This window comes from Halyomorpha halys, unplaced genomic scaffold (assembly GCF_000696795.3).
Source record: "Halyomorpha halys isolate HHAL.00 unplaced genomic scaffold, Hhal_1.1 Scaffold448.1, whole genome shotgun sequence".
Lineage (NCBI taxonomy): Eukaryota > Metazoa > Arthropoda > Insecta > Hemiptera > Pentatomidae > Halyomorpha > Halyomorpha halys.
Window position 1 is genome coordinate 1,559,383 of NW_027107821.1, and position 16,396 is coordinate 1,575,778.

General features: G+C 31.7%; 1 protein-coding gene across 1 annotated transcript in view; it reads right to left on the reverse strand.

Moving 5' to 3' along the window:
* The window catches only part of LOC112211059 (netrin-3), a gene marked incomplete at its 5' end in the record, with an annotated part of 39,104 nt that extends 33,334 nt beyond the window's left edge, over window positions 1-5,770 (reverse strand). Inside the window, one exon of the mRNA XM_067046184.1 lies at window positions 5,605-5,770. Within this exon, the coding sequence (XP_066902285.1) occupies window positions 5,605-5,770 (166 nt within the window). The remainder of the gene's footprint in view (window positions 1-5,604) is intronic.
* Between the last annotated feature and the right edge of the window lie 10,626 nt (window positions 5,771-16,396).

Sequence of the window (16,396 nt, forward strand, 5' to 3'; positions counted from 1 at the left end):
TTTATTCATAATAATATCAGCAAAAGAAAATTGATGTTTTACGAACATGTGAAAATGGAAGAAAAGGACTCTTCAGATTCTTGAGCACTGTCAAGGTAAGAGATTAAGACCTCGGAGTCAGTAAGACCTGACGGCCTGAGGTCTGACAGAGAAGGTCTGTCCTTATAGAGAATATTGGATGAAAGACCTACTGAGAATCGGAATGACACAGTTATTCCCCAAATGTATACTTGCACACATGTCTGTTTTATCTACCTTTGAGATTGAATTATTTTCTTGAGTTCTCTTTTAAATAATAATATTAATATTGAAGAAAAAAATATTCTGTTTCTTATATACTTTTTTTTTCATATTTTTCCTGTATAGTAAACTGTACATATTATATTTTCCAATATAAAACTAAAAAACAATGAAATAAATATGTCCTTCATTAAGCTAACTAGCGTTGACTCTACTAAGTAAATAAAATTGAGGATAAAGTTGACAGTATGAGTAAAGGACCTGTTTCGAAAGGAAAACGTTCTAGGAGCCGCCCGAAATGGAGAGTAGAGGATATTGTCAAATTGGGGGAATTCAGAGCAGGGAGGTTGTAGATAAGTAGTGTTAGTGTTATGGGCTTCGAATCCTTGTGTTCGCTGATTTTTCAATTAATATTACTTATTGATCTATATAATGCAGTCTGTCGGAGGCACGTGTAATAGGGGAGTTCACAACCTAATTAAAAGTATCTTTAATTAATTACCATATAATTCAGATAGCCAAAGCCTTCCTGATAAGATAATAAAAGCAATTGAGACTAGGGCCCAAGTTATTGTTGAAAGAGAAAACTCCGTTACCGAGTCTACCGGAGCCAGTAAAGTTCTATGAATTCGTGGTTATCTCAAACTCCAAATTTCATAGGTCAACTATTCGACAGGAAGCCATTGTTTACTTTTGAAAGTTGTGGACGACCTGAACGGAAAGTTTTGCGGGGGCCAACCGGATGTCGTGGGACCTTCCGATAGTTATGGCAATGTTGCTAGACCTAGCCAACCACCACTTCCGCCATAAAAGAGAATATCCTCAGGGTGGCAGGATTAACCACGGATACCGTTGGATCAGATAATTGTACATTGCCGAAAGTGTGAAAATTTGATTTATTATTAATAAAAATATACTCAGAAATATCATTAGAAATTTTATGTATTTTTTCTTTACTATAAAATTATAATTCTTCCATATTTCAGAGAAATTTGATAAATTTACACGCTCATATCTTATTTAAAAGAAAAAAAATTATATATATAACATAACATATAACAAAATATTATGTATAATTATTATAGTATAATAATAATAATTAACCTAAAGCTTAATAATAAAATTAAAAAACACTCAAATAACATTCACGATAAATTGCAATATTTACACTCAATTCGCCCCCCTTCTCCCACAGGCCAAGCGTGAAGCAGAGGTCTAGGGTGGGAACCCCAGGGATTTTTTTCTTGCTTTTAAATAAATATGTTTTTAAACTCTATGAATTTATTCCAAACCTAGTGAAATTTAAGTTAAGTCTAATTTTAAAATCATATATAATGACCAACAAATTATAAAATGCTAATTTATTGGACAATTATATTGAATATAAATTACAATTACATTTTTTTTTTCAAGGAACAACCCTCATTACATAACATATGTAACTTTTGTCCATCATGTGTTCCAATCTAAAATTATATTAGAAAAAACAGATTTTATCAACCTTTATATTCACTTCCACATTCACATAGTTCATAAATATATTACACACTGTATTTATGAATATTATTATATGAACTAAGAAAAGCCAATTATTAAAATATTTTTATGTAATTACCTGAAATTATCCTATAGAGAATATACCGATTATGTAAATGTGGAAATAAACGTACATGGTGGATAAGATCTATTTTTTCTTATATAATTATAGATTAGGACAAATGTCCGAAACGTACCCCAATAATTAAATGAAATAGTGGAAAGTAATTTTTTGCCTTCTAAAGAAAAAAGAATTAAGAATTTGAACTCTGACACAAACTAAAAAATGAGTATTATAATTATGTGTTAATTCTGCCTTATTTATTTCTTTTCAACATTAAAATTTTTGGGGACTAGGAACACAAAAACTTTTAGAAAAAAAAACACTATACACAATATTAGGAAAATCCTAAAGACAAGAGAAATTCCAATTTCATCTTTCAAAGATTATAAGCTGAAAATAAACTCCAAATAGAATACTTAGATGAAATTCTTCTAATAAGGGAAGAATGCACGGTCAATAAAGTGAAGGTGTAAAAGCATTAAGCCGAGTATATATTTACCGACGTGTTTACAAATAAGACAGTCACGATTCTAGAATCAATCCCTGTTTTGAAAGATTGTTTTTCGAAATTTGACACGGCAGATTTGAAATTGCGGAGAGCCTCAACTGGACTTGATTATATAAGCCCTACGGAAAGGAGTCGTTTCAAATCATGGATATAATTACAACAGCTCTATCCGACAGTCACGGAACTGTCCTGTCAAAACCCCACAACAAATGTTTATTTGTTACAGTTATGATTTATACTTGTTGTTTGTTTTACTCCTATTCTATACATCAAAGATAAAAAATCTCTATTTTTAATACACATCATTTCTTGTCCAAGTCAGGGTGAATGATGGTTAAACATATTATTTTCAATCATTTTACTTTCACTTATCTATATCTGGAATCTATTTTAGGGAAAAGTATTGAATAATTGTAGAGAGTATTATACACTACATACAAATTAAAATTGTACATCACAAATAAAAGAAAAAAATATAATATAAGAATATCTTACTGAACAATAAATTTTTCATTGGCTTTAATATCATGTCCCTAGCTCCAAGGACGCGCAATCGAATTCGGATGTGGGAGATAATTGATTATTCTTTTAGTGTAGCCGTGAGTCAACTCTGTGAGTACTGAGCCTCCTGGGGCCCACCCAGCCTCATAAAGTGGGTACCCTTAATCGGGGAAAAATCTGGTGATTGAGCGTGATCTTGAAAAAATCATGTCGTTATACACTATTGTTTTAAAAACAGTACTTCCTTACAAAGTACTGAGGCCCTGACCTTTCATGAGCTGTAGGATGAGAGGTTCACATTGTAATTATTATAAAAAGGCGACAACTCAACTTGAATTTATTTAATTTAATTTGTGATCCTTAAATATTTAAAAACTGAAAAATAATCTCCAGCAACCTATACAATTAGTTTGATAATTCACCCAGACTATAAATTTAAAACCCGATTGATTAGATAGTTACGTACAATAAAAAAATCTACAAGAGAACACCTTCTCCTCTAGAGAAATTGAAACATAATGTCATAAAGAATCAAAAAAATAAAATTTAGAAGGGGCTGTAGAAGATTAGTCAAGATTGCATTTTGAATTCTTGGCCGCTGTAGATGGGAATTTCAGCAGGCGTTTATACAAGATAACATCTGGATCCTCGCGATGATAGGATGCATGAAGGAAATTAGAGCAGGCTAATTATAAGCAGAACTAGCCGGGACGATGTTATCCTCTAGATAGCAGGTGATCTTCGGGCCCAACTGCCCATTACGGCGGTTTAGTGGGAAATGGAATGGGGCTTTTAATTTACTTTACATTAGGATCAGTTCATTAGTGTATTTCAGATTTTATTTACGAAACCGAGAAGAGTTCTGCATATTAATGGATCTTAACAAAGTTAGTGATAGTAAATGTTGATAATATGCAGTCAGCCATATCCATGGAATTCGGCCATTCTCACAGAAGTCGACGATTCAATGTCCAGAACATTTTCCAAGAGCTATTATATTTATTCCAGCTAAACAAATATTTTTTTTATTATTGTATATATTATTTTATCATTATGTTATTTTATTTATTTATTTTTCATACAGATAGTTTGATTATGTTCATCTTGTCTATTCTTTTGTTTGTATATATTTTAAGAGAGTTTTTTATTTTATTTTTTTATTTATTTTTTTTATTATTTTTTTTTATTTTATTTTTTATTTATTTATTTTATAATTTTTTTTTATTTTAGTATGTATGAGATCATTGATCAATGTTACCTATTGCCCACAACTGTGTGGCAGATTGTAATATCTATCAATAAATAAATCTAGTACAAGAGCCGAGAAGAAAAAAACAAATATTTTGTTTATTATCTGACTCTGTTTAGAACAATTTCTACCTCAATAAATAAAGTTATTTCTATAGGAAAACAATTTTGAACAGTAAATTCATCATTCCAAGCATCATTCAGAGCGAACCTCTCAATTTTCATGCCCAGAAAGAGGTTTTCTTCAGGTCGAATCGAGAGGTTGCGTTCACTTGAGTATACGAAGATTAGGTCTCTAATATTTGTAGTGATTTTTTTTCGAAAATCAAGAGATAAGCATGTTTGCCCCTTGATTTTGATGGTTACAACGTTTTTTCTCACCTTTGGTTTTTCGCGGATCTGAACTGATGAAACTTTCAGTCGACAGTTACTCGTAGTTTACACAGCGTCAACCTTGAGTCACGATAGCGATTGTTCAATCACTCGTAGTTATATGTTAAGCTTCGGTCATTTTTTTTTATAAACTTCGTAGAGCGGATGGGATAATTTAAATTTCTATATACTATTTTGAGGGTTGGTACAACTGAAATTTAAAAAAAATCCCAATTTTCGCGCAATTCTTCATATAGTCTTCTTAATTGAGGACCATGAGCTGTGAACAGTGTAATAATTATTCTGGAATGAAGTTCAAACATTCCTGGCTACCTGGAGAATAAAAATAAACATTATAATTAAAGCTTTAGAATTATTTCGTTTTGAATTCAATTTCAAAACGTATTTAGGGAAAATAGTAGCGTCCATATCAAATCGTGCAAGGCGGACCTAATTATTGACCTCACCTTTCTTTTAATCATTAGATCAATATTTTGTCATTTGGGATAGTTTTAATTTTAGTTTACTTAGTTAGTTTACTAGCAGGAAGTACCCGATGTGCAAATGTTTCATCTTGCACATTAATAAATATGATTTTTTTTTATTGTTTGAACGAGAGACGTGAGTAAGTATTAAACAATATTGAAACGGCTAAATTAAGTAAATGAAATGAATTGTAACTTAGAAACTAACCAAAAAAAGATTTGAGTGAGATGAGGTTTTAGAAGTAGGAGGGGGAATAAAGGAGAAAAGTCTCTAACGATTAAGTGTCGGCATCTATAGCAAAAATATAATTCATCGTGTGTTTTATCCCGGGTCGCTTACCTATTCATCTAATATATTTTATGAACAATTTCTTTAGAATACCTAAACATTTTTATTAACTCAATCTCGTTTTTAGACTTTAAAGTATCACTCTAATTGTTATGTTTAAAAATATATTTGGTAAGTAGAGAACGAGGAAGCTTAGCGAAGACAGCGTTGAATCTCTGTAGCACACAAGCGTTTCTCAAGTTAGAAAATTAGTGGGTTTTATTGAGGCGAGGACCGTGGTTTCCTGCGCTTACTGAGCCCTAAATGATTACCTGATATTAAACAAATAAATAGATCTTAGAACATACACGTATATACTTACTTATGCAAGGAGCTATGTGTGATCTTGACTGTTGGTATCCTTTAGCGCAGCGGTTGCACGTGATCCCGGTGACTCCATCTTTGCACGGGCACTGCCCGCTCGTCTGGTTGCAAGTCTTTCCTGAAGCTCCAATCGGATGGCAATCACACGCTGCAACAAGGGCTACGTGTTAGTAAGTAATACTTAAAAATTTATTGATGCTATAACAAACAAATATTTCAAATGAAAAACAGAACATTGTACAGACAAGATATAGAAAATCTCAATTCAAGAACATAAAAAATACTTAAATGTTAAGGATAATATGTAGAACTGGGTTAAATTATTGTACTATCTCGATTTGATTAGTATTTTATCAGCAACTTCACAGGCTCGAGGCTTCTTTCGGAATTTGTTACTGTTTATAATAATCATGATAAAAAATTGTAGTTTATTTTCATATCTGCTTGGCTGACTTATCAACTATTGAAAGTTCATTGCGCTAATTCAATGCGCTATATGAGCCTTTGGAAATTTAAGTGCATTATAAAATAAACCGAAGAAATACAAAAAATAACAATAAATTATCAGAAAGTTTAATTAAAGGTGTTTTCAAAAACCAGTAATTTAATTTTTACCATATACCCGCTAAATAAGTTGTAAAGAATTAGAATTCTAACGAAATGATCAATTGTTATTTCGTGCTTTAGTCTTCATCAGGAAATATAGGAATTTTTGGTATAATTGATTTTAATCGAACCACATTAATTAATTTGGCCATTATAAACTTTTTCCATAGTCAAAATAATTAGTTGTCAATAAGTACTTTTTATATCCAGGTTATAAAATCATTTCTTTTTAATGTAGAGTTAATTACAAGGTCAACAGGACTTTTATGCAATAATTTGGCATAAATCTTTAAAGAACGTAAAGAATTTAATTTATTTTAAATTACTGATATACTTTGTTTTCAAACAATACAAGCCAAATACATTTGGTCATTAGGTACACAGCATACTTATTGTTTTATTACGAATAATCATATTTCATTTTTTTTTTTAATTTAACTATTTACCACTCTACATTATTACTATAATTATATAATATTATTTTACTGTTTTTCCCTTTTGTTAACCTCTTTATTGCATTCTTCTCTCTTCTTTATTTTTTTAAGAGCAATTCTACTTAAATTCATAAAGTGATGAACGTTTTTAATAAAAAAATAAGTTACAATTTAACAGTTTGCAAGTTTAATGTGTGCTATATAGTATTAAAATTTAACGGAAAAATTCTTTATGTGTCAATTGTTCAAAATTAAAAAAACCAACAATGTAATTGGTATTATTATTTATTATTATACGGGCGACAGACCATGGAAGCCTAAGTCCTCGCGTGATGCATTTCCTAATACTTCATATAATACTAACTCCAATACTTCTTCGTAGTTGGTTAGGTGGTTTTTCGTAGAGTGGGTTCGTCACTACCACGCTTAAATCAATGTGTTATAATCCAATAACTCGGATTTTGCTTGTACTTAGTTTAAGTCAGTTATAGTTGATAGAGTCCAAAGAACACAGAATTATAAGATAGTAATAGTAAATAGTAAAGTAACAATTGTAAACTTATTTCTAATGTTTAATGTATATTTTAACTACTCGTATTATTTCAGTTTATTTTTTAGGTATACATTGCAGATCAGACACGTAATGGTTTCCTAAAAATTAATTAACAACTATACCTCAAAATCTATTATAATATTATTTTATACATTCCTGTACAATATGACTTTAAGCTCAGAGTTAGATATTTAATTAGACCTGTCGGGACGCCATCTATCGTAATGGGGAAGGGGTTATCATGAAGTATTTATGGCTTTATCTATCTAAATAGTTATAAATACATACAAATATACATATTTATATAGGTATAAAGCATGCCTGTATTAATATAAAATGAAAGTGATCTTGCTTATGGAATTTCAAGAATTATGTTATTTATTTTATTTCCAACTTTCTTAATGCCCAAAGTGAACAACGATACCACTAAAAGGTAATAATTGATGATATATTTTTATTAACAGGTAATAAAAATGTGCAACTATTATTAATTTTGACAAATGCATTTAGTGTTAACTATTCCCCAACAAAACCAACACTCGCCCTTGGAAAGGTGTTCCAGCACGCTGCAGCATGATAGTTCCAGATAAAGTTTTCCAGCGGGATCCAAATGATAGACCTGGAGGGAGACTGATTTACGCTCTTATAACAGTCTCTAATAGAGCTCTAATAATCCTCCTTCATCTCACTTTCTGGGATGTCTTCACCCGCTCCACAAGCTATTGCGTAAGTCTTGGCATTGGAACAGATTATATTATAGCTGTTTTGAAATTACACTGCTCTATTTCAATGCTACGCTGTGAGTTACGTGTAGTTGGTAATGAAAGGTCGAGATGAAGGAGGTAGGAATGACCTTTTTTACAACTTCTTTGGTACCTTTGAGTCGTTCATATTTTTCAAAATAATTGGTAAAAAACTTTGACTCCTGGTTTAAAAAAGAGTATGTACATGTAATTTATATAATTTATAGATCCATGTCTCTCCGTTAACAGGGCCATCAATACACTAAGATTCAGACCCGGAGTATCGCAGGGTACATTGGGTCCCAACTTTTTATAGGATTAGTAGTTTATTTATTCCTTTTTTATTGTCATTGACGCAAATGAAAGGCACCTTTAGAAGACTGTTTATTATTTCGGTCTTGTTTAAAGGCGTAAAACCTTTTGGTCATCTGAGTTTAGGATTGTTAGAATTATAAAGCTACACAAACACGTACACATTTACATGTACACATAAATACACACGCACACCAACACAGATAAATTCCAACTTTAAAACAAAATTAAAAATTGAAGAGCTATATTTTAGAAAGGAGACGAGGCAATTTTAAAAATTGAAACATTAATGCGACTTTCGCTAAACTAAACTATCGATGCATTTTTAAGAAGTAATCCATGATTTCGATATTAAAAAAAACTCATGTACACTATGATAAGCAAACTATCAAATTCTTCCTGTATCCAATCCTTTCAATCCAAAATTTTTTGTAAAATTCTTGATGTTCCTTACAAACAAGTTCACCTTTTTGCCCCGAAAAGATACCTCCTTTGATTTCAAAATCAACTCGCCTAAAACCCATTAGTTCTTAATATCTTGTCCTTAAAGGTTCCTGATAATCTTCAAGGCATCTGGCCACGAGATTTTCTAATTTTAGTTGTATTATTCACTGATCTTCAAAACCCCCACCCAAAAAAAAATAATAATATATATATTGTAAAGATGTTCTTATAATTGAAATTATCGATGAATTAAAACGGATGTTTTTGGATAGTGTGTAAAACTAAAAAAAAAGAGTAACGCTAGGTTAGTTAAAGTGCTGTGTATATTGTGGAATTGTTATTGATATTTTGTTAATTTTTTATTTAGCTTTGATATATTTTATTTAAGGTGTAATTTTCGGAATTATCAAATACATAGACTTCCAAACTAGTAAATGACTTTTTAAATTCCTCCAATTCTTTTTGAAGCTGCTAAACAGAATTCCTGACAGTGTGTACCTTCAGACACAATTACACACCTCAGTGTTAAAATGTCCCTAAATGGAGGACAATGAAGGAATAATTCATCGGAGAACGGGCGTACCTCGAGACGGACGTGTAGCGGCCAAGGCGTGCAAAAGGTTTCGACATAGCCCATTAGAAGACGCCGGTGAGAATAAATCAAGGGAAGAGATCGCCTGAGGTCCTCTCCCCCAAATAATGGCCCCTCCGCCAAGGGGGATTTATATTCAGCCTATTTAACGCCTATTACCGGCCCCATCTCCTTCGGGTACCACTAATCGTCGTAAATTCGCAAAGCAAAAAACATTCTACTTATAACGGTGTGTTCTTTTACGGCACTATTCTTCATAAAGAAACTAAGAGAGATTTAATAGAAGAAAGAAAGACCATTCTAATGACTGGTTACTTGAATTAAAATCCTAATTCCGGCAACTATCAGTGCAGAATAATGAAATACCAAAGTCCCCATAATTACATCATTACTTTGTCTGAAGAAGTAATATGGGGATGTATTCTAAAAAGAAGCTATCCCACAAAGAGAAAAAGATTCCTCTAAAAACTAATCGTAAATTTTTATCAATTTTTCTAAAATTAGTTTTTCCGCTTCTTATAAAAAAAAAAAAGGGTTGAACCGATTTTAGAGTAATTCATGTTAAACGATGTTATATCGAAGGAGGGTGGTAAAAATAGTGTAAGTCAGGAAATGACCGAAATTAGTTAATGATTTGATGGTTCCATTAATTTACTAAAAAAAAAAAAAAAAAAAAGGTTTAGTGTAGGAAAAAGTTCAAATACATTTCAGGCATTTCCTAGACATAAATTAAAGTATTATCAACCTGCTATGCATCAATGATAAAAAAAAAATGGATGGATCAAAATTTTAGATATTTTACCACTGCTATAAAAATGGATTAACAATTAGATCCTAACTAAATACAAAGTTTTTTATAAAAGATTTATAAAGTAAGCTAATTTTTCAATATTTTAATGTTCGCTAATTATTACAATTTTCATTAATATATTGCTTAAAAGGCAATATTATACTTCTTAATAAATAATAAAAAACCAAGGACTGTAATATAAATGATAAAATCACTTGTGATTCTAATGTAACATTAGAAACCGTGTTCGTATTATAATCCAGTACAGTCATATTACATATTATTATATAACACCCTAAAAGCAAATTAATTTTTTTATATATATATTAAATCTATTTTTACTTACAAATATCGATGGTAGGGTGGTAGGGGTGCTCATAGAAAAATTATGTTTGACTGGGGTTGGTTATTCGGTCTCTTATTATCAGGCATAATGGAATGTCCAGAAGCAACTTTGAAAAGAAGAAGTAAGCAGTGGCGTGAAGCAATCACGAGTGAAGACAAGTCAAAAAGTGATGATTGACATTAACGATTACCTAGCTTCAATTTTTTTCCCATATCAATAGGATAGTTGAAGATAATACTATGATTTAGTACTGTTATAATAAGAAATTTAATTTATCGAATCGAATAAAAACTAGTGATACGATAAGTATAGGAGTTGTTAATATTTCCAGTAATAATACCATAAATCCTGCAATGAAATATTTAGATCAAAACCCTAAGAGAAGGGGAGGGGCCCTGTATTTCTATACTAAGACAACAATACCTTCCCTTCGAGGGCCGTAGTTAGGTGTAGCCAGGGCGCTAAATTATCCGTTAAATTACGATTTGGTAGTTCTCAGGCCTATTATTTCATTTACTTTTGATACTACATTTTTGATTAAATAATTTTTAGTAGATCAATAGTCATGGTTATAATAGTGTTTTTTATTAAAACAATATGGAATCCTGCCAGTGAAACACTAAGATACCTGGGAATTCACCTGGATCGCCGCCTAACCTGGAATCACTATATCAACATTTAACTAACTTAAATATAAGTAAGGTTAGTAATGCTATATCTCATCGTAAATAGAAAATCCAAATTGAAACCAGAAACAGCAATTTTTATTTTTAAAAAAGATAAGAATAACAGGCTACTGCTGATGTACGGCTGTGAAGTCAGGGGAGCGGCATCCTTTACGAACAGGAAAAAAAAGAAAGTCTTAAGAATCGCAGTGGATGCTCCTTGCTTTGCAAGAAATAGAAAATTGCATCGGGAATTACAAATGGAATCATTAGAAGATTATCTCGCAAAATGGTTCATGAAATTCCACTCCCAGTTACCGACAGTAAAGGAGCAGTGACTTACAAGTTGGGAAATCCAACCACATCCAAAAGACAGAAGCCAAGGCAGCTGCAGGACATCCTGTTATAAGTTCTATATTTATCGATTCTATTATTGACATTCTACAATTTTGTTTTATTTTTTTATTCATTTTTTCTTCCCATTTGAAGTTAATTATTTATTTTATTAAATCCATAAATGTCATTGTTTTTGTGATTAACTTTTCTTTTTCTCTCTTCTTAAGAATTATTATTTTTATTTATTTATTTTTACATACACATAGTTATTTATTTTTTAACAAATAGTTAGGGGTGTCATGAGACTATACTTCCCCTCCCCCATAATCGATAGCTAAAAAAAAAGAAAAAGAAATGTAACTGTTACATTAACCATGAATGCCTATCAAACCGATGTGGTATTAAATAAAATATATATTATTAAAACAAAAAAATTTTTTTGAGACCTGGCTCTCTTCAAAGCGATAATTACTCCAATTAATAACAATTATATTCAATATCGTCATCAATAACTAAGTTTCATATAAGAACAGAAATACTTGTGGCAAGCAAGGCCCGTTTTACTCGATCTTCCTTGCCCTACGGACTGTTTTTGTCCTCAGAACCCTTCTTGCAACACCATTCCCCAAGTACCGGAACAGGTGTTCACGTGATTTATCACTGCTAACAAATAAGGACAACCTACATTGACAAATAGACCGAAGTAAAAATTTAAACAGTTGAAGCTAGATCAATTGTTTAAAGGATTCGAAGTAGAATTATGACTACTACTAGCGAGTCCGAAGTTCGATATCGTTATAAGTATAAATCTTGCGTACTTAACATCCTTCCCTAAAGGACATGAAATCTCACATCTGATAGTCCATTCATAACATTCCTCCGAATTACTGCTCATTTATAATCCTTTCACCTAAAATATATATCGTGAATTGTGCATTATTCTGCAGAAGACAGTTAAAACGATGCAATAAAGGATGATTAAAAAAAAATCAGTATCAATGTATCATCAAAATTGGGCGTTGAATTATATTAGATTCGAAATTTGACATATGACAGTTAAACGTGTCGGTTAAAGCGATTGTTAGTCCACTGACAATTACTTGTACTATTAACTATCACGTGAATCCTAGTTCGGCAACACTGTCGCGACAGTAAACTGTCACAGCAGTACATTATATCATGACTGTAACTATCAAACAGTTACCCCATTATAGTGGCTGCAACTTTGGCCACAATAACTGAAACTGTACGATTGTTCACTATCAAGGCTTATAAGCCTTACATGTGCTATGTATTAAGGTTTTAACACTCCGACAACAACAATGTGGTAAATGTCGTTATATGATTTAGTAAAATCTGCGAGGATACCTGTTCCCCGGATTCTCCTGTCAAGACACACAGAGGCACCTGTATTTGAGTACCGCACTTGGTCTTGTGTGTCAGAGCTTTTCACACATCTCTTGCTATATGTCGAAGGACAGAAGCCAATTAAGCAGGTAGAAACCCTTCCTAGAACTTTCCCACCCCCTCTCTGGCCTAGGGGAGACGCCTGCCTCGGGGGCGTTTTGTCACCTATGGCCAATGAGGAATTAGATTCGGAAAAGGTAACGCCTCTAAGGGGAGGTGGGAGAAAAGGGACAGGACAACAAGACTAGGAAAAAAGGATTGAAGACGAAGACACAGAAGTAAGAAGACGGGCTAGAGAAGCGGTCCTGGGAAGGAAATGGAACTCCACGACTTAGACGACACCAATGGCTAAGACAGCACTCACGGCAAAGACACATCCACGACATTAATCATCCAAAGCAGAAGCTATGAAGATATATAGATAAGTTAGGTAACGATTCATAATCTAATTCAATATATTATAGCAAACCAATTATCTGAATCGTATCAATCATATTATAATTTCCTTTAATCATATCAATGTAAATAAAAACTTTGTTCCTTGATATAGTTTATATACCCAAACATACCTAAAACCACCCCTTATTATAATATATAATTAATGGAAACAACATTTTATAAATATAAAGGTATTTAATTGGTAAACACACAAAAAGCCTTTTGAAGAGAATCCAAATATAATAATAGTTTTGCAGAACTCAATATAAATTAATTAATTAACTTATTTTGGATAATCGCTGAAGGCAATGCATCCCGACTAAATCCCGAGACAGTACACAGCACATGTGATAGTCAACGTGACTGTTGGTTTATTGCACCAATTGTACTACCAACTATCAAGCCAGAGCTAATGTGACAGAACAATAATATAGCTACAGCTATAAAGATTCTCCAAGAGCGGGTAAAGTGGCGGATATTTGACGGGTATAAAGGGTAATTTCAAGGCGCGGTATTTTTAGATCGAGTGAATCGGCAGCTCAGCTCTAGTGCTTAGTAACGAACTGATCTCTAAAAATTGAATAACCACTGATCCCAGAGATAAACGCAAGGGGTATAACGAAGTGTAGGTGGAATGATTGCTTCAGTGCTGATCGGTTGGATTTAAGTGGGCGCCACTGTGCAGATTCATGTGACAGCGATCAGTTATATCGGCATTGAACTATCCGGTTTGCGAAGCCTTCATTATTATTATTATTATAATTATTTATGATGAAAATAAGAGATATATATTCTAAAGTAATATGGATTTAAAGTCCCCAAATTATGTATAAAACTTCCTATTATTAACTTTATAGTATCTATTTTTTTAAGTAAAAAAAACTTTATTGAAAAATAACGTAAAATATTAAATTATTACCGTACGGAGCAGTAAAATTAAAAATAAGAAGTTTAAAGTTATCTTAAATTAACTCAGTATAAGTTTTTAAGAAGAAGATGGCCACGGGATCTTCTAATTTAAATTAATGTTTGAAGTACCACCGATGGGTGGTTCCTTCCCAAGATTTTGAAGTGTATATGAAACATACAACATCTTTACTTATTGTATTATTTTGTGCAGTTGTAAATTACATTAAATAAATTAAAAAAAAAAAAATTTTTAAATCTCAAATCCAAAACGCTCGCAGTCAAAAGTATTGCAAATACAGGAGGACACTCATGTACCAACAATTACATATACTGCCAGGGAATATACAGAAACATAAAGTTCTCCCAGGGATTCATAAAATCTAAAAAGGAAATGATAATCATAAATATGCTGAATTGATTCAGACGCTGGCGCCTAAGCAGATAAAAACATTTCTTATCGCAAATTCCGCTTTTAATCACTTTTCTTGGTAAGAATTTAATTCAGCAAACATTCAAGTCACTACTTTATATAAAGATCCAAACAACAGATCTATTTCATAGTGAATTCTAGCTTTTCTTTACTAATTTCTTCCTATTTCCATGTTATATTCGAATTCTCGTTCGCACCTCCTTTAAAAAATGGATTTTTTGATTCATTATTTTAAAACTTATCCACCAAGCTAAATCATACAAAGAACTATAGCAAAGAAATATAAAAACCTTGAAATTGGAGATAAAAAGCAATCAAGGAACCATTGTCTCGTAATGGTATGGTAGGGACCAAGGTAATATGGTACTAGACCACCGCCACTCCGCTTCCAACGACCTGTCCAATCTGCATAAATAAGTCCTTCCTTCCTCCCCCTGTGGTCTCGGCTACAGAAATGGCCTATTTGATACAACAATATGTCCGTAACATTTGATCGGAATAGAAATGCGCTATTCATGCTAGATAATGAAATATTATTCTCATCTTTACATTAATGAAGACAATACTCATACTTTTAAAAGCAGAAGCAGTTGGTTTATTTTAAATATTCGTATGGTTCCGTCAGTAAAATTATTCTGTTGACTAATAGATGAAAAAATATAATTTGGTTTAACAGTTGTTTATTCGAAAAACAAGAACCACCTTTAATAGAATGATTATTATAACTTTACAGAACGTAAAATTCAAGAACTATGCGAAATAGTATTTTTTTCAGTGCTCATAATCATGTATGTGGAAACAGTTTTAACAGTACAAAAAAGATTATGTTGGTTTGGACATATTAAAAGAATGTCTGCGGAAAGACTTTCAAAGACAATTACGAAATAGCATAAAGGTTAGAGAAATGGTCTTATGAAATAGTCTGGATAATTTAAGAGTCGTTAAAAATATAGCCAGCAATAAACCGGTGAATAAAGTTTAAAGCGATATGTAGACGAGAGGAGTGAATTTGGTCGGACATTGTTATGTGGATTTCGGTTTGACGATGAGAGCCTTGGTTTTCACTTTGAGGAAGAATTTCCCTTTTAAGGGAATTTTCAAGGTTCCGAAGAAAAAAACAGAGGATAAACCTTAACTTACCATAGGTTTCAGTTTAACCAATTTATTCAATAATCTATGCGCGACAGACATAATAGAGGTAGTTGGTATGCATGCGCAATCTTTATTTTAAACTTCCCCTTGCAGAAGTGTTGTGTATAGTGAAAACTGGTAGTCACTATTGATCAACATTAAATTTAATTTTTGTTTTAACTCTTACATATGTATTTTAATATAGTAACAATGCTTATTTGTCTTTAAAGTTATTAGTATTAATTGCGAGTAAAACATAGCGGTTGATTGTGGGATTAATAAAATCATATCTACGACCCCTAAGGGATTGTGCAAGTTCATATCTTATATTATTTCATTTTTTAGATTCCACCATTCCATTGTCAATTATACAGACCAAATTTTTATTATATTATATTATTTATTATTTTTATTAAATTATATTATTATATTTTAATTATATTCCTTTTCTATTCCAAAATAAGTTCTTTTGTTAGCTCCAATTTTTCAGTTTACTTCAAAGAATATAAAACTTATGATTGATTAAATAATTTATATTTTTCCTTTCCCCTAATAAATTATGAATTTATTAAAAAGAGATCATTTTAAAGCAGTACTGATTACTTTCCCTCCCCTATTTTGTTTAAATTTAGTAATACCTGAAAATATTAAAAT